Below are 22400 nucleotides of genomic sequence, written 5' to 3'. Positions count from 1 at the left end.
GAGATAAGTGCTTTATCTGACATTTGGGATTTCAAAAGACTGAGAAATAGGAAGACATTTACAGAAATAACACATAAGGTCATCACCAACAAGAATTGGGTTTAATTTAAGCTATTGACAATAATTGAATTCTAAGTTTCCTGCTTCAGCCTAGAGTTGTCAATTAATTGAGCCTTGCTTGCATGTGAACATTGCTAGAGGCCTCTTAAAGAATCAGCTGATTATAACTTTTTTTCCTGAAGAGTGAATCAGCATCCCTCCTTCTCAATTTAGGTAATGATCATCTATGCAGGTTTTATTATATTAAAGCCCCATTCCAATTAATTCACATTTGCCAGATGCTGTCACAATTGCTGACAGGTGCTTACTGGACTCCAGGTCAGCTTGAAATCACCACAAGAAGGGAAGTCTGCAGCATCAGAGCCATCCCAGGCTCCTGAATGACACACACACCCATGAGGAGAGAGAAACTGCAAAAGAACTTCATGTACATGGGGATGGGGAACACAGAGGAAAAATGGCACCTCCACTTTGCAACAAAACAGTGGCTCAGGAGTTGGGATGTCACCTCAACCTGCTTTTTAAGTGTCTCTGCTGCAGCACATACACTGGTAGAGATACATCTACAACAGAAGATTTTAATGCTTTAATTTCAGAAACTACCTGCAGTGGGACGAAGTTATTGAATGAATTCTCTTAGCAAGTTATTTAAAAAAACAGAACAACAAAAATCAAAATAACACTAGAAGAGCTTGTTAAATGTCATATTAGCAAACGGTTTAATTTATTAAAATGACTCCAGTACACCTCTGTGCTTCTACAACAGACACGCATTACACATAACAGGTAAAACAGTAACATTCTCCAGTCAGCAGTTCCAAGCTCATTAGCTCAGGAACACAAAACCAACAGTATCTTTACATCACCTCCCAGCTCAACCTTCTTCCAGGTGGTGCTAGGGGCACTTCTTTGAGGGGCAGGTAGGCAGTTGAATGCAAGTGTGTGTCTGTGGTTCCTGCTCAGAGAGGGTGAGTGCAGCCCTGTGCTGCCCAGAGCAGGCACGTTTGCCCGGACACTGTCAGGGTCAGTACAAAGTCAGGACTACGGGCAGTGAGGACGGGGATCACTGCGGCCGCACGGGGAGTGCAATTCTACATTTATCATCACCCTAAAAACGGGACATCTACAGGATGTGCATGGAAAGGTTAAGTTTCTCATAGCATGAAAGACACTGGCCCAGAAAGATTTGCACACCTGAGTATTATGCTCACAAGAATGACAAGACTCATGAAAGTCTTGATAAAGTCTTAAAATACAGTTGTGGTAATTCAGGGCCAGTCCTTCCTCTTTTACTGGTTAACTTTACTGAAATCAACTCGACCCGGAATTCTAACAGCAAAAGAATCATGAGAAGTTAATAAAATCAGAAGACACTGAAGGTGTAAATACAGTGCAAGTGTTGGTTTTAGTTTTTTTTGACTGTTACAGCCTGATAATTTTACATTCTGTGCTTTAATTTCAGGGGAAAGCATAGATGTTTTGTGTCAGAACATACACACTAGCATATATACACATATACATACACACTTGCTGCAGAATGCAAAGGCTTCCAGTGGTATATGATTCATAGTACCAATCTCTCACATGCAGGTTTTTTTTTCATACAAAACCAAAACAGTTTTAGAGGTGCCCCCTCCCCCTGCATATGTAAGTATTCATTAATGTGTATTCACATGCATTATTACCCACTCATTGATTTATGTTAACCAGATTTAGATTTTTAATTTTTTTTTTAATGTAAGCCATAAATGACTTTAGTTGCAACACCTAGCCAGAACACTCCAGTGACCACAGCACTCCTGGGTTTTATGGTAACTAATGCCTCAGTTGGAAAAACATTCTTAATAAAATGACTCAAGTTTTGTTTGCTTCATATTGCTTCATTTAAAAAAAAAAAAATTATGTATAATCTTTGCTGTTAGTACACTTCAGATTTACTGAAGTGCAGTAAACTATGAGAGCTCGTTATTCAGAAGCACCTAGACTTTCTTGATATTAAATGGAAGCCATCAGCAACAAACATTGTATGGAGAATTCATCAGGTGGACAAACAGTGCACATCAGTGAGTATGAGATGAAACTGTTTTCTAAACAGCTGGTAGCCTTCACAAAACAAACGATGTGTGATGTAGTCACTGTCCTGCTGAGACAGCAGGACACAAGAACACAAACAAGTGACTCTAGGGTCAGTGTTTATTCGTATTAATGTAGCTTTGGTTCAGAAATTCTTTAAGTGTTGTAGAGCACCTGGTTTAGTGACAAAACACATGCATCTCACAGTGCTAACAGTAGAATGCTAATAAACTATAAACTGCAGGTTTCAAATATTAATAGCATTTAATAAAAAAATTTACAGAAATATTTTTGTTGACAAATGTGCAGTACAAATCCAAGCTCCTTGGCCACAAACTCTAATTGTGTGCATCAGTTTTGTGCTGGCATAACAGTGCAAGTGCTGGGATTCAAGTATGCTTTTCCATGTTTGTGTTAAGCAACAGAGATTACATGATGAAGTTTGGGAGATTTTCTGCTCAAAAGGCCAGGATGTGAGAATCAAGCAAAGCAATGCAGCAAAGGAAATGCTTAATTTCCCTCATCTAGAAGGCATAAAGGAGGGAAAATACATTTCACAAGCAAACCAGCTTCACATTCCACCAAGTTATTGCTTCAGCTAAATCAGCTGTACTAAAATACAGGACTACAGGTTGCGATCTAAACTGCCCTCACATGAAGAGAAGATGAAATCTGCAGTGCAAGTTCTCCATGCAAAAGGATCAAATTGCAACATCAGAGTCCTGTTTCCTCGGGCAGAAATTATTTGCCATTCAGTTTTGCCTATGAATTAATTTTTTTCGTCAGTTAGATCACAGTCAAAAGTACATTGTTTATATTTCTGTGTTTCCAGAGGTACTACTTCATGCCAATTTAGGTCTGCTCAACAACAGAATACAATATGAACACTTGTTTCCAAAGAACTACGAAGCTGAACTGACGAAGTTATTGCTGAAATTTTTAGGGCCAAAATTAAAACCTATTTCACCAAATCAAGCCTTTACTCCACTTAAAAAAAATCTGGCATCCTATTAATTAAAAAAAACAAAAGAAAACACTCCCCCCCCCGAACTTAATAGGTATTCTTTTTTCAATTAAATAATAATCTAAGATTTTACAAGATATTCACATTCAGGCAACTGTCACCTGACTTTCATCTGGCTGAATGACAGATGCCATAATAAAAACAAGAACACTACTCTCACATTCTTCCTGACAGCAGTGATTAGTGCAATTTACCACTGCACTACACAGTTTTAATAGTGCAAGGTGTGCCTGCTGACATTTCTCACAATCACCTGCTACATGATCGTTATCCTCAGATGTCTGTACCTGTAATTTTCGTTAGAATTTTGGCATTTATGTTAATATTTCTGAAAAACTATGGCTTTATCCATGAAGTATATAGCCTGCCTAAGCAAAATTTTTAAACCATTTATTTAAAACAATAAAACTGAATTGGAATGAAAGTTACTTGGTTAAGCCATAAGCTGTGTTGCCACTAAACTCAAGATCTCAGGGTTAGCTACAGAACACCAATTTGTGTATTTGTGCATCTGTTACAGTCTTTAAAAGTTCATTTAAAATGTAACACTGATAAAAGTCACTCTTTTTTTACATCTAATTCTAATAATTTATCTTTTTTTGCAACATGTTTAATTACTTGTATCCAAAGTGTCATCTGAGTATCACTGTATTACAACAAGACTGGGACTGTAAGAAACCCATAAATGCACACGTAAGAAGGCACTTGTCTTCCAGTAGTTCAAGTCAGAGAAGGCCTTACCCAGACAGTGGCACCTTACACTTTGAAGGATTTGCTAATGTCCCCAGGCTTTGCCACAGTCTCAAAAACTGTCCTTGTGTCCCTGGACAAAGGTGCAATGTGTGGTCTATAATACCATGAAGCTCATGACGAATTCCAGTAGTTTCTGCCTATTGCGCTGAGGTAGGAATGTAGTGCTGAGTTCCAAAATGATGTCTTTCCTTTGCTTAGTCTGCTTGAAAACCTAAAGCACAACATGAACACATGTAAGCATCAGCATGGTACAGGAATCTCCTTTCTTCTGAGATTAAAATGTTACAGTCTATACTAAGTTTTCCCTCATTTACAAGATTTTTTCTTTTCATTTCTTGAAGGCTTAGATGGCAATGCCTTTAGGTGTTATTAGAATTCACTCAGTGTTGAAGCCCTTCAAGTGTTATGGAAGAAAAGAAATTGAGAAATAAGTACAGTGCGTGATAAACAGCCAAAACTCAACAGTGAAGGATAAAACAAGCAATCAAAGGCACTTACAAAAGTGCAAGCACTTTAAAAAAAAGAACTCATATGCTATGCTACAATAGATGCTCAGCAGACATTATCTAGTTCTACTTTTCATGCTAGTTTATGCTGCTGTTGGAAAATGATGGCTTCAAAATGTGCTTTCCTCACAGCTATTAAGAGTCTACAGGAAGATAACTTTACTAGGCCAACTATTTTGGATTATTAAATATATCAGAATTTAAAGGCAAAGACTTCAAAACCCATATCTAGCAACATTTTGCCTAAATGTCAAAAACTTTCAAAATTATAATGCTATATCTTATCTGGCATTCAGGAAGCCATGCCATTCTGATGAAAGAAAAACACTTCACTTGCAACATCTACATGGGTGATTTAAAATACTGGTGGTAAAGTACAAAACTGAGTGTTTATCTTAAGAACACCTGCATCCTCATGGTGAGCACTGAAGGTGTATAAGGATGGTTCTTCTGGAGCATCAGTCACTGCTAAGCCAAAATTCAGTAACTAATGCTTTTTTAAAGATTTAAGTAGACTTCAAAATTAAATTTAGCTGTTACTGAGCACAGAACATGCTCTCAGCCTTTCAATATTGTCCAATAGAGACATGGAGTAAAACTGAGGAACTTCACTTGCTGTGAATAAAAACGTCTAGTCACCCAGCTATCCAGACAGGCCTTCCCAGGGGCAAGAAGTGCCCTGTTCTACAGCTTGTGCTCTCTTTTACAGCCCTCAGCCTGAAGGAAACCAAAATGCTCCAAACCCACAATACATTTCTGCAGATACATTCACTGATTTTAAACTGACACTGAATAGATTCATTGAAATGTCCAAATTGTGCTCCTTATTGAAACAAAACTTAACAGTCACCAGATTTGAGCACCAAACACTTACTCCAATTTCCTTGAAGACTTTCACCGCATTTTTCACGTGACTGTAGGTAGCACTCTCAGCTGCAAGAAAGAAAACCCAGAGATAAACAAACTGCAGTTCAATTGGGGCTACCGTGTGGTAGAAAGAACAGAATGAATCAAACCCAGTTCCAAAACCAGTTCAACATACCATACACAGCAACATTCCTCTCTGTCCTGCTTATTAAGTGCCTGTGTAGCTTCTGAATATATTCAGATTCTAAAACAGGACCACTAAAATTGTGCACAAAGATGACAGCAGAGCTGTATGCCTCCAGTAAAGGTCCCAGTAACCTCTGCAGGAAAGTGATGTACTGCTGGTGCTCTTGAGACTGGCTAACCTAAGAAAAGGCAACAAAAAGTTCAGTGACAGAGACCAGTGGAAACCAGAAACGACCTGCAAGGCAGAACATGGCAAAAGAGCATCCAAAAGAAAAACAAAAGCTCAAAAACTTGCACCAAAACAAGTGTGGTGGCACAGCACAATATGAGAGCGTAGCAAGAAAAGAGGTTTATCATGAGGGACAAAACAGGCACTGAACTTCACAGACCAATGCTATTTTTTCCTCCTCCATGGTATTATACTATTTTTCCAAAATAAAATTAAAGACATCATGCTGTTCCGCAGCCAACAGAAGGGCTGCCCTACATTCACAGAGTTGGACAGAAGTTTTCAAGTGTTAACAAGTATCCTAAAGAGTGTTTGTGTCAGCTCTGAGAAAACTAGTAAAGTATCTAAAATCAACATAAGCAGCCTATGAAGTGGAATATAGGCTGAATATAAATACCAGTCAGATGTGCCCCTTTTAGAGTGCATGTTAAGAATAAAACCAAGATACTTGAGTCTTTATCAGTTTTCAGGACTCTAACCATTGCTCTTCCCTGTAAAGATTATTTGATGTTTCTTCAGCTCTTTTCCTCATGGGAAGCAGACAAAGGTATTTTATGGACTGTACAAAAAAACTACAAACTAAGATTGCAAATCAAGAAAAAAACCCCAAATAAAGAAAAATATCAGTACCTGTCCTGAAAAAGCAATTTGTATCTCTCACAAGAGGGTTTAACATTATTAGCCTAAGGAAAATACTACCTTCAGGTAGCAATCTCTCTGTTCCTCTCCAAAATCACTGTCTTCATCTTCCTCGTCACTTCTCCAAGATAACGGCTCAGGGAGTTTTTTATTCCACTGATGTTCTGTAAGACTGGGGCTAACATCCTCCTGATCATCCTGCTTAAATTTCAAAGACAAGGTGGTAAATAGGTACAACTTCAAATCCAGGCAAGCAATAGGTTTATTTTATAATCTCATCTGACTTATCAATGCATTTATTAACCAGTATTTAATGGAAGCAGGTGAGACTCAATTATAGGAAGCAGTGAGAAACGGTTAGAAAAGAGACATTTGGTGAAAAAGACTTTTTTCCTTGCTTCCTCCTGGGTGCCAAGGTTTGTTTAGCATGCACAAAAAGAAGTTTATGAAGCAAAGATATGCTGAATCAGCTGCCTCTGCTCCTAAGGTCTTCTTTGCACTGTGCACCTCTGGCAAACTGCACCACACAGTGACTCCCCTGCAGCCCCAAAACTGCAATTTGGGGAGTTTTACAGTAATTCTGAGATCAATGCAAAGGAATTAAAGAATGACAAAAGGTCTGGACTCCTGACTCCTGTATAGCAGAAAGTAAAAATCCATGTAGCTATGCTACGTTTGAAAGGGCTCCAAAAATAAAATAAATCCCAAGTTTCAAGACAATACAAAAATACTTGTCTTCCTAAGTAGCCTTATTGGTAAAATGAAATTATACACAGAGTCATGAAGCATCACAGGCTGACTGCACCCTATGCATTGAAGAATGAAGCAGTCTCAGTCCTGGGCACGTTGTTACAAGCTTTCAGTAACAATGTATATTTAGAACAAGTCTCACAACTAAGGAGCATGAACTACCCGTAGTAAAGTACAGAACTCCTACAGCATCTCTGCCATTTTACCTCGGCCACCAGAAGAATGCCATACTGGATCAGCCTTTCCACAGATTCATGGCAAACTTGGTAGATCACCTGGCAAGGCTGCACAACATAAAAGGAATGCAATGAAAAAATCACATCCATTACACCCATTATGGCAACATCATTCCCTGTTCAGTATGAGCCTTTTAGATATAGCAGTATTATTCCTTTTATGCAAGTTGTTAAACTTTTATCAGCATAATCCCAATGCACCACTCTTGTGTTTACCCTGGCAGACATTAAAAAAAATTATAGTGAAATAGGATATTTAAAACATGTCCAAGATTTTTCCGAAATGCATTACCACTGGTAGAAAGCCACATTAAATATTCTCCCCTTTTAACAGCCTCTAACCAAATTTTAGTTTGTTAACAATTCTGGAATAAAATCATCATAAAATTAAAATTATTGAAACTCGGAACAGCGACCTATTTGGAATTTAAAGGAAACTACACTTTCAAGAAATTCTCTTATGTGTTTTGAAACTGAATAAACAAAAACAACCTCTTTTACATTATTCATCACCATCCAGGAAATATTTTCTTAGTTAAAAAAATAATAATCTATTACTAACTCTGAAAACAGAAGGATAATAGTACTAAAGAACTCCACTATATGAGCTAACATTACTGCCCAGACAAAAATATTAAATTTGGTTTATGCATCTGTTAAAATGCACCAGCCAAATATGAGTACAAATTTAAAAACTGATTCAAGAATCTCTAGAACTTTAATTAACTTCTACACATAAGAGAAAAGAACATTCAGCACTTAAAATTGAAAGTATGCAGTGTCTGAAAAATAAGGTAACATCAGCTCTTGTCAGTGTTTTGTAACACAACAAAAACTGAAGTCAAGCCATGTTTAAAATTGCAACTAAGTACTAGGTGTGGCACAATGAGTACTGCACTCCTATGCAAATAAGGGATATCTTTAGAATATGGAGCCTTGCTTCCCAACATAATTTCAATCATCTGTGCATACTCATAGTAGCTGGGTACTCACAAAGACTTTTGCTTCTTTAGGTTAAAAAACCCCGTAAAATAAATAGTTTGGGCAGAATGCAAATACAGCTGTGATAATCCAATTACATGAGTGACACAAAATACGTTAGAGAAGCTGTTCTCTCAGCTTCCCACAACTCGAGGTGGGCTTCTTAATGCTGCCTTTCTCAGGAAAGGCCTAAAGCACAGCAGAAATATTCCAGCCCCAGCCCAGCATTGCCCACTTCAGCAGCTGCAGGAGCAGCAGGGGGCACTCAGTGTGTGATACCCATTGGTACCCACCACCCTCAGACTGCGCTGACAGTGAACAGATCAGAGCTGGGACACTTGCAGAAAGCATCCTGTAATTTTTAAGGAACAAGCAGGAAAAAACCTGGGCAATTAATGCAATTACTTACCAAAGATACAGTGAATTCATTAGAAAGCAAGTAGCACAAGCTGGCAGCTTTTCGGACCAGGTGTTCTTGACTGATCAAACTGGGAGAAGCAGCACTGGTACCATTTCTGTACCTCCTGCTCTGAATCGCGTGAAGGCTGCAGGCTGGAGCAGGAACAAACACAGGCAAAGTTTAATTTTCCAAAGAGCTTTATGGCAAAGGAAACTTCAAACTTCTGGTTTGTCTACTTCTGAGGGCTAAAAGCAGTCAAATATTACACATGCCATTCAAGAATACAGACAGAATTCACCACTATTTTGTGTCCAGTAATGTCAGATCAAAACAAAATCTCATTAAAATACTGCTCATCAAAGCACAGGTTTTGCCATGTTGGCACAGACCTCTGATAGTGCTTTGCCTATGGCAGTGACCAGTACACAAATACTTCCAAGAAAGATAAAGGATAAGGGGAAAAAAGAATAGAAACGTTCCACAAACAAAATATAAGTTTGCTTTAAAATTGTTTGTTAAGGTAAACATGGGCTGAAACAGGAAGTGAAAAAATATATTAAAGTAAGTAACACAAGAAGCTGATGAGGTTTTCTGTGCAGATACTTTGACTTCAAGGGTTACAAGAAAGTCTTTCCTTGATAAACCCCAAAACATACCAATAACAGCCTCTTTAATGAATACATGAAGTATTCCATTGCTGTAGAAGTTGAGTTCAAAGACAGCAGGTATTGTGATGCTGGGAGTGACGAAGAACTCATTGTTTCTGCTCGTGTTTGTGATATTTACACAGTTCCCCAACAAGTGGATGGCATGCATGACAACATCATCCGAGTTCCCTGAAAATCCCAAGTCAAAGTCACGGGCTAGGACCTCCTCCTTCATGGAGAAGAAATCTTCTACCAGCCTGGAAAGATCAGTTCCCTAGAATAAACACAGAATCACAAAGTTAAACAATTTTTCTACATAGGAGACTACCAGTAAACTACATAATCAGGTATATATCAAACACAATACACTAACTATCAACAACCCCAAGCACCATAGTCATAGCAGAAAAACTGATTTTCACTGAGGTTTTGATGAGCAGTTCCACATGTTTTGAATTACATGCAATTATATTTTACAGCCATGCAACTATTTGGGGATGCAAGATTTTTGTTTGCTTCTTGGTTTATTTCACAGTCTGCAGAGACTTGAATACCTCAAGGCCATGCCAGAGGTACCATATTTCTGTTACCTATGCTATAAAGTGAATGATCAATTAGATGGGAACATTGCACTTAACAGAACTGAACAACTGCTGTGGAACATGAGGAAAAAGCCTTTCCTCAGGAACCTCCTTTTCTTGTTTTCTGTCAAGATGGATTCAGATCACATTGTAAAATGCTTCTTTGATTCCACTATTTTAGGAAATTGGAAAGACTGGACTGAAGAGAATGGTGACACTTCCTCCACAAGCAGGATTATACAACTGACCAATATTTTTCCATTTATTCTCAACTTACATGCAATAAAAGCTTCAGATTAGAAGGAGAAGGAATTTTAGAAAAAATGCAAAACAAACTTGTAGGAGAAAAAAATTTCTTCCAAGTCTCATGCACAAGACTTCAGGTAAACATTAGTATCATTCTGCCATTGTGATAAAATATTTTAGTACTGAGGAACAGCAAAATCAATTTGGAAATTAATGGAACAGTTTCTAGAGTATTCAATAGTGAATGTGTTTTGAGATCTAAAAAACAATCCTAACACAATAAATGAAACCCATGTAATCTTTTAGAAAGGCATAACATTTTGAATTACAAAGATCTATTTCCACATAAGCATTTATTATCATCCCATCAATATCAATGCTTGTGTTCAAGCACCCACTGCTAACTAAAATATCAGCACTCAGACTACCTCAAATCCACTTTAATTTAAAATTAAATTAAATTTTAATCTTTCTTCTTTTATCAGTATAATACAATAGTAAAATCCATACTGTTTTTTTTTAGTAAGTTATCAAGGCCAAAGCAATGTTTGGCTATTTAAGCAGCACAGAAGCCTTACCTCCCTGTGTCTGTACAGCAACAAACAGGCAACAATGTGGGTAGACATCACAGCACAGGACTTGTTAGCAGCTAGAGGTGAACAAGATAAACTTGTTAAGGCCCTGAGACACTCAGAACAGCATTACAAATGAAAGAGCACCCACTATTTAAAAAATAATAATAGCGATGTGGGCACGGAACTGAACCCACCAAATGAAATACAGTGTATCATGTCTATCAAGAAACAATATTAAAGTAATCAGATTAAATTCAGTAAGAAGGCCAAATAAAGCTTAAATACTTACTTTCCGTGTATCTCTTGTACCACAAGCTACAGAGCTACTGACTGAAGCATATATCACATAACCTATAAAACCTGGCAACACTGGTCCATGCAGCTAGATGAGTTCATGTATGACCTTAAATAAAGCCATTAAGACACTCCAATAACTACTTGCATGAAGAGGTAAGAAATGAGTGAGTGTATCAATATGACAATCAAGCACTTCAGAGTACATAAAGTTTAGTGTACTAGTCCAACAAACAGAACAAAAATCTTCTACTTGATCAGAAAAAGAGTTTATTAAACTTTGAAGAGGAAGGAGAAAGACAAAGGATGGAGAATTGTCAAGATCATGCAAGTCATTAAATGATCACCTGAATGGAGACAATTAGGAAGTATGACATTACCATGCAGACAATTCATGCAGTCAGCAAAACAAAACAGGCAGCTGATAGCAACCTGGAAGGTGTCCCTGCCCATGCCAGGGGGGTTGAAACAAGATGATCTTTAAGGCCCCTTCCTATCCACACCACTCTATGATTCTGTGGTAGTGATACCCTTCAACACTTACTGAACAAAATGTGCTCAGCCAAGTTGGATATCAGCTCTCTTCTGAAGGGTTCACTGGTGATATCCCTGGAGTTGGGCAGTGAGGCCTCTGCACCTTCATCCACAGTATCGTTGGGTCTGAATACAGAATAAAAATTGACATGATGACATTTAGATTTTTATCAAAATGTAAAATAATCTAAATTGATTTTTTATATATACTAAGTGGACCACAGCACAAAATACCATTATAGTCTGGTAAGGGCAGAAAAATGTTATCAAGGAAAAAGCTCTACCGACCTTTCCAGATTATTTCTTCGCACTAAAAAACAATCCATAGTAAGACTACCATAAGAAAAATTGCAACCATTTTCTATGGCTACTCACAACTTTGCTGCAATACCAACTGCTCGCTTTCCTTCAACAAATATGAACAGTAGAATAAGCAAATCTACCTAAAAGACAGAGCCCAGTCTCTCTACAAAGTAGAAATGGTCTTTTGTATGGACTTAGAACTTTCTAAAGGTACAGGACTGACTTTGTCTCTACCAGGACCACACAGGTTTGTGTAAGTCCTGAAAAGACAACTAAAATGTGTATCTATGTAACAAATGCAGAGCTAACCCTTGAGCAGTTTTTCAGTTCTGAGTGACAGTCACCTCCTTGAAAACAAGGAGTACTCACTCCCAGGTCCTATTTGCTTTGGAATTATTCCAAAAATCTTGTGAAATGTTTGTAAGGTTTAAAAAAATCCTTCACTTACAGTAAGCATGTAATTTTTTCCCTGAGTTATTCCATAAAATTTATAAACAAACCAACAGACGTCACTAAAATTTAAAAAAAAATTTAAAAAGTCTCCTTGAATTTATTTAAACAGAGCTCATCAGGAAGAATCTAACTCTTATAATAAATTGCATAGTTGTAATTGCCTAAGTTTTGCACTTTTCTATAAACAATTAGATTATCCATGGGCAGTTCAAGCTCTGCTTGGAATGTAATGCAGAACACTAAAAAGATAAACAAACAAATCCCAACCTGTCCTGCCTTTCAACAACATCCAAAAAAAATCTCTACCTTGAGGGAAGTATAGCTGGTAACAAAGCTTGTTCCAAAGAAAGAGAAGCAGGCACAGGTTTTTGGCTTTGGCTGTTTACATATTCCTGTTAAAAAAAAGACTTGTTATTTTTTGTACATTTTCCACCCTATTCTTGCATTCAATTGATAATGCTATTACAGAAAAAAGGCAATTACTCAAAAATGAAACCATGACCAAAAATAGCTCACACCAAACAAGCAGTAATAAGGTCAGAGATATTAAAAGTTTTCAACAGCTTATTCACTTTTGACTTTATGTTATGCACAAAGCAGACTTCCCACAGCAAGGAATCTGTACTTCATGAAAAAACTTGCAATGAAAACAACACATAACCCCTGTCAGCACCCTGCTGTGAACAACTCCTTTGAGATGAGCTGCTCCGGGATTAAATTAATGAGAACTTCCTCATTAACATGAGTGAGAGCAAAGCCCATTCAAAACCAACGTGGAGACTGTAATTACTGCTTGCAAATGCCAGGATAGAGAACTTCTCCAGGGGTAAACACGAGTGTACAAAACTCCAGTTTCAAGACACAGACTAAAGCCCCCAGGAAGCAGGCAGGGTACCGCATGCTTGGAATTCCTGAATCCCAAATTTCTCTAAAGCCAAACTCCTCTCCTTATAGGTTAAAATTTACATTATTCTGTTTTCAGGACACTGTGTTCCCTCAGTTTTTGTAAAGAATGGGAAACTAAAGAGCCACTTAACCTGCTGGTCAGGAAAACAGTTCCCTCCCAGAAAAGCTGCTTAAAAGACTTTCACAGCCTCTTTCACACACTCTTCTGCTTCCAAGCCTGTGCTCATAGAACTGCAGACAAATTAACCCCCAAAGCTCATCTGCTTTAGAAAAACCTGCAGTGACACAACTGAAGTTACACTTGTGCAAATCTGAACTAAGGCACACTCTAATGATTTATGTAATTTATCACCATTCTAGAGCACAATAAGGAACACAGGTACAAATGAGATCTGCCAGAGGCTCTGGGAAGGTATAGAGTGATTAGCATTTCACTAGATTCAGAGGGCAGATAACCTTCTTTTCCTTACACTGATCCAAGAAGAGTTGTTAACTCCCAAGAAGAGCCCAAGCCTTCTCCTTTGGAAGTGAATTAGTATCTTTCCCTACTACACTAATTATAATGCAGTGCAGCTGGTCACAATAATTTCATGCTGTGGTAACCGAACCCTCCAAAGCTCTCTAACCTACTGCTTTTTCTGAGAGAAGTAGGGCAGAAAGAAGAACACCTAATTAATTTGAATAATGTTCTAATAAGTTGCTGTTACAGTGCTTAATCTTATTAAAGTTACACTAAAAATAAGGTATACTGTGGCAGAATACAGATTAGTGAAATCTGTACCAGCAGATTCTGCAAAGACATCGGAGAAAATTTAAAGTGAATGCAGACACTGCCACATGACCCCATTCTCTGAGAAGCTACAGAACAGTATATGGTGAAGTAGTGTAGGTAATAGCTGTGAACTAATAATGAATGACTTTCAAAGAATATACAGATTTTTATGATATACTACCCATGACACTTTTATAGCTACTAATTTTCTTAGCAATTTTAAAAACCCAGCGAGAAAAATGCCCTTCCTCAACCATAGCGTATGTCATTAAATTACTTAAACTGGAAAACAGTATTCAGCTTCCTTCAAATGTCTCTACAACATAAAGAATTAATACAAGGTATAAAGATCATTTTAAAGATTGCTTGTTAAACAAAGAACTCCACAAGTAAGAATACTCAGACCATTTCAAAACTAATATATCAACTCTGAGACTATTTCAGCTGAGTCCAAAGACTCACACATTCATCAAAAACAGGGATACTTTTGTCCCACCAGAATGGACGGCAGCAGATAACGCTAGTGATCATAACCCACAGAGAGAAAATCGAAATAAATGTATCCCACTACTGAAACACCAAAAACATCAAACTTTCAAAAAGACCTTCAAGATACCAAACTTACTTTTAAGGAAAATGGTTGTGCAAAATCTACTCTGACACACCCATAATTCTTCCGCAGCATTCTGAAGACTCCTCTAGCTATACTCCAAAGACTTTCATTCTTCTTAGGGTTGCCCTAGAAAATATAGGTGGTTGTTTTGCTTTTTTTCCACTTTGCAATTAAAAGGTTACGTTTAAAATTAAAATGCACGCAACAGCAGACAAAGCAAGGCCAAAGCTTTTGACACACCTTGTAACTTCAAGTACATCTAGAGAACTATTTTTCTCCATACATATCCCCTTGAACATATTACTTGTCATGAACTTGCATTTAGAAGTGTGTCACCTGTACCTCAGCACTCCTTGTCAGAGAGGTTTTGTGATTCATGCCTCAACACTAACCCCAGGTCCATGGGACAGAGGACCAGCATAACATTTAACTATGTAACACATTTTCCTGCACATAAGCAGAAAATCCCCCAGGCAAAACAAGTCATTTGATTGTTCTTACCAGCTGTTCACTGTTATAGTGACCTTCAATTATGCGATCATAGGAGATTCCCACAGGTATAATTAGGACATCAGGAGTAGCATTTGAGAAGAGAGCATCCACCACCACGGACAGAAGACCTGCTCTAGCTCCAGATGTCTTTCCACTTCGAGACCGTGTGCCTTCCAAGAATATTTCTAGAAACTGCTGCTGTCTCAACAATTCTTCTATGTGCTGAATACAAAAGGATTGGAAAAGAAAAAAAAAAAAGTTTAAATTAAGTCTAATTATATTGGCATTTATATATATATAATAACATATAATTATATTTCAAATATATTGTCAGAAACCTTTCCTTTCAAAAGCATTGGAAGATCACGACTTGGCATGAATACTTGTGGGAAAAAACCCCAGTAATTAACTAATGCCTGACACAAACCCAGACCTATCTGCAACTGAATTTGCATCAATATACAAGCAGTATGATGACATTTGTTCAAAAAGCATCTCTAACAACAGTTGATGCAGTTGATTTGCATTCATCTCTCCTTCTGGTTCCCCAGAACACCCCATCTTCCAAGATGTAAATACAGCTACTACACTGAATGGCACAAAAGATTACATCAACCCATCATGAACAGAGACTTCCATTGTGTTAACTGAATCAGGGTAGAGATGCCTCACAACAAAAGACATCAGAGAAACAAGCATAAGTTAACTCAGAGAGTATTAACTCCACATTCTTTAATAAGGATTATGCAAGGTGGAAATCTGCTCATCCTCAAAGGGGCTGAGCATGCAATTTTCTTTATTCTATAAATTCAAAACTTCATACAAAAACAAATCCCCTTTTTGCATCATGAAACTTCAGACAAATTTAAAGCAATAAATACAGAGTGATACAGCTCACTTTCCCACTTGCCACCCAAGTGAAACACTACCTACAGAAAGAAAGACAAGAAATACACACCACGTAGAGCAAAGCTCTGTACAGGAAATCCTTACGACCATCAGGATTCTGATCCAGCTTCCGTCGAATGAAAAATCCTCCCAGCTTGCGGATCAACGTGCTACACACCAAAGAAGGATTATACTCACTGATTTCAGTTTGCAGAAAACTACTACACATCCACAAAAAATTCCTTGCACACAACAAGGATTCAAATAACTGAAATTCTTAAAGACTAAACTGTATTACACTACTTGCACATGATGGGACTACACAAGTATTTCTCTGTTTCACTTACGAACAGGCTTCTTTACCCTGTCTTGCTCCATTTCACTGCCTTGACAGACCACTGACCAGGAGATTCTTGCACACTGAGATGCTGGTGACCCATGTAAGAGTTAACCTGAGCTGGCCCCAATCTGTGCACAGACAGCATGGCCTCCATGCCCATCATGTGCTGCACACTCCCCTCAGCTGCAGCATCAGCTCAGCCAGCTAATTTTAACAGAGCAATCTGCAGGCAGCTCCCACTTGGCACCAGCAATTACACCACCTGCATGGTCCTGCATTTATCTCACAGTGTAGCAAGAAGTTCTCATGACAACATCCCTTCTGCTTGACAGAAGCAAAGATGAATAAAGTTATTTTCTTGCAAGAAAATCCTTTACTGGCTCAAAAGACCAAACGTGGGTGCTTCTTTCTGCAGACAGGGTGCTGTGTATGGATCGTGGGCCTGCTGAATGCTGCAGAACTCAGGGTTCCCAGTGCCTAAAGTAATGTTAGATTATCTATGCTAAACTCTCTCTCTTTATTCTGCTGGCCCTAAGAACTAGCATTTTAATTGATAATTTGTATGAATGCCTTTTTCACTGGGATTATTACAGACCTGCACTTACTCATGTAAAATACTCTCAAAGTCAAGGTGTTTCCCTTCTTTTCTCATAATTTCCTATAATATCGTGTGGTTTTTTAGGTATCAAATATGCCCAAATTCTGTCTCAATGGCAAAATAATACCCAAAATACCTCATGTTCTTCAACCACCAGAAATGTAATTTAAACACAGACTCAAGTGGAATACTTTTCACAAAGTATTATTCACCCTGTACTGTTGCTGCTCATTAGCCAGCTCACTAAACTGCATGAAGAGCTGTCCATTCACAACTCTTTTTCCCGTATCATCTTTCCTTAGTCACCTACCCATTTTGAGACTCCAAGAAAGGAATATCCTTTCTGCTTACCCTACTAAGGTTATAACAGATCTTCTCAGAAGGATGTTGTGATGCTCCCTCTCTGAACATGTTACAGGAACTGAAGAAGTTCTACATGATGGCCCAGTAACAGCCAGGTAATTTTACGCTTGGACATTTTGTGCAGTGGGTCAGATCCCACCACTTCAGTCTTTTTTCAAATAAGGAGAGGTTATTACCTGAAAATGGGGATGTTGAGATTGTTCCCTGCAGCTATGTAGGGTGCTTTGATGTTATGGCAGAAAAGAATGAATGTAAGAAGCAGGTAGTCAATGTGGGACTTGTGAACCGGCAAAAAGATAAGAGGCAAATTCATCTGTGGTGGGGAGAGAAGGAAAAAAGAAACAAGTCAGTTGGTAAGAAAGATGAAATATTACTCCTTTTCTTAAATCCACTGTTGAGATTGCTAGCACCATCTTATCTGAACTGATGGTATTTTCCAGTTACCATAATTGAGTTTGTTTACTCCTGGTTTTCCTTCAGCTGGGACAAGGAGAACCTTTTAGGCAACTTGTCTTTAGCCAAGTAAAAACAAGTCTTTAGTCTTAGTTTTCATGGACTGTAGTTTTCAGTTGTATCCATTACATTAACAATGATTAATACTCCCAGTTTCTTCAGACTCACAGTGTTGAGACACCAATCAAACAATTAAAGGGATGTGGAAATCCTCACTGTCACCAAAGTACTGGTATTTCTATTAGATATTAGCAAGGATTTATGAATAGTGCATTTCCCAAACACAGCATCCAAAAAACAACAGAAAATAATAGGAACTTTTTTTATTTGTTCCATTTATCTAATCAGTATTTCTAAGGTAAATCCTGCAAGAAGAGTCAATTCATTTGAGTGTAAAGAAAATGGTAGCATTTATGAGTTTGTTCGACCAATTCCAATAAATATTGAGAAACTGGAAACAGATGGCTAGTAAGAAATAGGAAAAGTTTTTTCTTAAAGTTTTTTACTCTAAATCAAGGTAAAAGTGAAAAATCCTGACTAGGTCTACTAATTTATTACTGGCTATCTCAGCTCAAAAAACTGGAAATTATGTTGGATGCAGGTTACTTGAGATAATCATTCAGCCTGACAGTTAAAATTTGATCCTGAATCAAAGGTAAACCCAGAGTTCACACAGTATTTTAGGTTATGTAACTCTCAGAGCATTATATTTAATTAAGAACACTATTTCACAGATACACATCAGTTCTACCTACAATCTCATTTCATACAGACTTAGGAAAACTCTCACAAAAAGTGAAGTGCTGCAAACATTATTAGAAACTACTTCAGAAATCTACCTTACTGGACTTTTTCCCACCCTCCCTTACCTCTGTTGCTGCTTTGACCATTTCTATTTGACCTCTGTGGATCTGGATATTCCAGAAAAAGCTGTTAAACAACTTCAGTAACACCCAGCCAGTCAACCTAAGGGAAAACAAACACAACTCAAAAAGCTTCATTTATTTCTGCTTCTGTAAGACTAGAGGCAAAGCCTTTTAATCTGATAACTTATATTTAAACAAAATTACTGTAAAATCCAATTGCCAAACAAGGTTTTCCCTATGGTTAGTAGCCATATTTCAGCCTCCTGCAGTTATGAGACAAATCTTTTTATCAACCTCAGTGAAGGCTGGGAACTAGGAACATGACAGAGACAAAATCATCCTTAGTAGTAAATGCAGACACCACAGGAGAAGATGCTATCTAAAATAAGACTCTCTCTGAGATATTCATATCTACAAATTGTAGTATTGAATAGGCTACTGGAAAAATTGTCTTTCAGTCTGTGATGCTGCAGATAGCTGCTCTTGCCCATATGAGCCTGAAACAACAAATGATGCCAATACTGGTCTAAGCATTAGCACCAAAACTAATTTGAGAAAAGAAAAAGTTTGTGTTTAATCTTGTAAGATTTATTCCTTGGAAAGGCAGAGTGCTTCTGCTGCATCTGAAAATGAAGAATAACTACTATTTTATTAGCTAATATTAGAAAGTGGATTTTTATGAATAATGCATTTTTAGAGTAATTATTATTTCTGCATAATGTGTTACGAGATCTGTTGGTATTATACAGAAAGAGCTTGTCCATCCTTCCACTCACTGACAATATTGATGAGACATAGTTCTTACCTGATTAAAGCAGGTGACACATTTGCTACCATTTCCTGGAGAATTTTCCTAGCTTTTTTCTTCACTTTGTTGATAGCTTTAGGATCCGTCTGAACAAAACTACCTGGAGTACTTGGTTCAGAGGCTTCATCTACAATGGCCTTCTGGACTCTAACATTAAAAAGTAAAGTTTATGAGACAGTCCCACAACAGAAGAGTCCAAGACACACACAACAACAGCTTGGAATGAGCATCCACACTGAACAACTGTGTACTCCAAATGCATTAAATTTAATTCAGTTTTCTAAGCTCTAATGTAACAGGCAGATGATGGTTGAATGAGCTCAAAGGTGAGCATATAAAACAGTATGTACACAGTTCACAAGTACCAATACTAAGTGACTGCCAATTTTCCTAAATGGTTAATAAAGTTAAAAATCCAGGGAGAACAGGTGCAATCTCATCTTTGTTAATGTTTTCTTTTGCCTGCCATAGCAATTTCATTGACCTCACTAGATAGATTTACACAGTTGCTCTTTTGAACTTCTACAGTATTGTTCCCCTTGAATTCTCAGTTTTACCAAGTCTAACAAAATTTTTAAGGACTATTTTCCCCACTTAAAACACACCCAGGAGACAGTAAGTGGTTTAACATACCATGACTGTGGCACAACACAGTCTGTTTTACTTTTCAAAAGCAACACTATCATCTTCAGATGGGACACAAGCATTAAAAATTCAGGAGAATTAGGAATGTTAATGTAGGCAGATTGTGCCCTCTGACAAAAGTAGCCTCGAGGAGTGAGCATGTGGTTGAATTTCTTTGTGTCCAAAGAAAACTGATACCTTAACAGCTGATCAGGGGCTCAAGATGCCATTTAAAATGAGGCATATGAAACAGAAAACAAGCTCCACAAAGTTAAGGGTGGATACTCCATTCTAAAGCCTTTTTCCATTTTTTGCTGCACTCTCCTGGTATATACTCAGGGTACTCCAAAATGCTGCTCTCCTCTTATTTCTGAACACTGACAATTTCTGATGACTGCCGTATGACTTCAGTGGTAATGATTTACATGAATTGGACAAATAGAAGTTTGAAGAGCTCTCATTTAGCAATTTATTTTTGTGTGTACTGTCTGCTGTTCCCCCACTACACAGTGTTCATTTAGAGACTTGTAATTCTTAAACTCCCCTTTTACTATTCCAGCTAAAATTGCAAGCTACAGTCCTGAAAGGCTGTGCTAAAGAGACTGTATCTTCTAATATTTTAACAGTCTGATATTCAAAACTTGCAGTTTCTAAATTAACTCACATTTTAATGTACTGGTAATGTAAAAAACATTAAATTTTGCAATATCTTACCTGCTATTATTCAGCACATTTTCTGTCAGATTCTTGGCAAACATACCCTTATGAACATCCCTCTCTTGCACAAAAAGGACATAACAAAAGCGTCTCGCAAGCCACCCTCTGTACCTACAAAAGCATGAAGGGTATTTCAGTGTGATCCTCAAAATATTTCGCTGTCAAAAAAGTAGCATTAAAAACAACTAAAAATACAATTAAGAAGCAAAAGTAAGTAGAGTTTTATGAATGGCTGTCTAAAGGCTTCTGTATCTTCTAATAAATTGCCAGTATCTTCGTGTTATGGATGAAACAACTGATACATAGCACAAAACATCTGAGACAACTGGGGTCTGCATCCTTCAATTCAGGGTGATACTGTCTGAAAACATCCACAGAATCATAAGGAAGTAGCAACCAAACTAGCATATACATTTTGTCTGTCTACTGGAACTGACTCCCCAGCTCAACGAGGCCAAATGAAGTAATAGTGTTGATTTCCAATTTGGTGCCCCTTTCCACCGAGGAAAGAAAATGCCCAGCAAAGAGGTTTGTCAACTTCTTCAAGAAACACCGAGTCCTCTTGGGAAAGCTGCTCACGTAAGCGCAGGGTAAACTCTCACAAACACTTTTGAAAATATGTTTGCATTAGTCACCAAAACTAAATCCACTTTTTTAGTTAGCTTTTCTTCCTTTACAGTGTTTTCAAACACCCAGTCCTATGTGTCTTCTCCATACCTTCTCCTAGCAAAGTTTTAGCAAGAGTAGAACCACTAAATAATCAGTAAATCTCACTATAAATTCAAGTGTTTAAGGTAACTTATGCAGACAGTCTCTTCTTTTTAAATTAACTCTGTCCTCTACTCTAAATCATATAAGCAGCAATCACCTGAGAAAATATTATTTGGAATATCAAACATCACAGAAAATGCATGTGACACAAGACCGGTTTACATCCCATCCCCAGCAGTGGATATTCATTACTATTCTTCTTCTCACCTCCCTCATTTACCAGGTCAGGAGCGGACATGCCACCGCTTACACAAACCAAACTCCTGGGACCCCCAAACAGCAGAGCTGATGCGACTGGGCAGAATTAACAGCTGGATGAAAAATGAAATCCTGGCCATTCCTAAGCCCAGAGCAGCTAAGTATTATGTAAAACCCCTGTCCTGAGATCTGCTGGTGCAATGGCTGGCTGCTGCTCCAGCGAGCGTCCCAAACTGAACCGTGGGTGACAAAGCTCATGGTGGTTTCCATGCTGGAGCGCCGCCAACATCTCATCCCTTGTCATCACTCGAGTTACTGATTTTGGTGGTTAAAGCTCCCTACCACATTTCAGTAAATTTATACATGTGTTAAAAACAGCGAGGAAAGATGAGAAGGAACTTTTACACTGTGAAAGGCCAAAGCCCTTGAGTGCACTGTAATTAAGATGGGTGCATATGCACAAGTCATGGGCACAGAGTAGCACGTAATGATTACACAAATATTCAGACCAGCTATTTGTGCTGTAAGAAGACTGGTGACTGTTTTAATTGCTTCTTTTTCCTTTTTCCCCTTCTCTTTGGGGTTTGAGAGACTTATTGATTTTTTTAGAAAGCAAAGATACGGACATGCTTCTTTCGGACAACGATTTTGGTA

The 22400-nt window shown here is 37.9% G+C and overlaps 1 protein-coding gene across 7 annotated transcripts in view; it reads right to left on the bottom strand.

Annotated features, from left to right (window-relative positions):
• Positions 1 to 755: 755 nt before the first annotated feature.
• GPAM (glycerol-3-phosphate acyltransferase, mitochondrial) overlaps positions 756 to 22400 on the bottom strand; it is a 47287-nt gene continuing 25642 nt past the window's right edge. For 6 of the 7 annotated variants that reach the window (XM_039553567.1, XM_039553566.1, XM_039553565.1 and 3 more), the window contains 17 exons: positions 20775 to 20888; positions 19434 to 19583; positions 18632 to 18728; positions 17486 to 17622; positions 16079 to 16178; positions 15130 to 15342; positions 14641 to 14754; positions 12644 to 12729; positions 11592 to 11707; positions 10757 to 10827; positions 9361 to 9625; positions 8714 to 8856; positions 7294 to 7371; positions 6398 to 6538; positions 5459 to 5648; positions 5291 to 5349; positions 756 to 4121 (listed from right to left, as the gene is read on the bottom strand). In XM_039553567.1, the coding sequence (XP_039409501.1) occupies positions 4005 to 4121; positions 5291 to 5349; positions 5459 to 5648; positions 6398 to 6538; positions 7294 to 7371; positions 8714 to 8856; positions 9361 to 9625; positions 10757 to 10827; positions 11592 to 11707; positions 12644 to 12729; positions 14641 to 14754; positions 15130 to 15342; positions 16079 to 16178; positions 17486 to 17622; positions 18632 to 18728; positions 19434 to 19583; positions 20775 to 20888 (2191 nt within the window). In that variant the 3' untranslated portion in view covers positions 756 to 4004. The remainder of the gene's footprint in view (positions 4122 to 5290; positions 5350 to 5458; positions 5649 to 6397; positions 6539 to 7293; positions 7372 to 8713; positions 8857 to 9360; positions 9626 to 10756; positions 10828 to 11591; positions 11708 to 12643; positions 12730 to 14640; positions 14755 to 15129; positions 15343 to 16078; positions 16179 to 17485; positions 17623 to 18631; positions 18729 to 19433; positions 19584 to 20774; positions 20889 to 22400) is intronic. The other variant, XM_039553570.1, reaches the window with a different exon arrangement.

This window comes from Corvus cornix, chromosome 6 (assembly GCF_000738735.6).
Source record: "Corvus cornix cornix isolate S_Up_H32 chromosome 6, ASM73873v5, whole genome shotgun sequence".
Classification (NCBI taxonomy): domain Eukaryota; kingdom Metazoa; phylum Chordata; class Aves; order Passeriformes; family Corvidae; genus Corvus; species Corvus cornix.
This window is presented reverse-complemented; position numbering and strand designations above follow the sequence as displayed.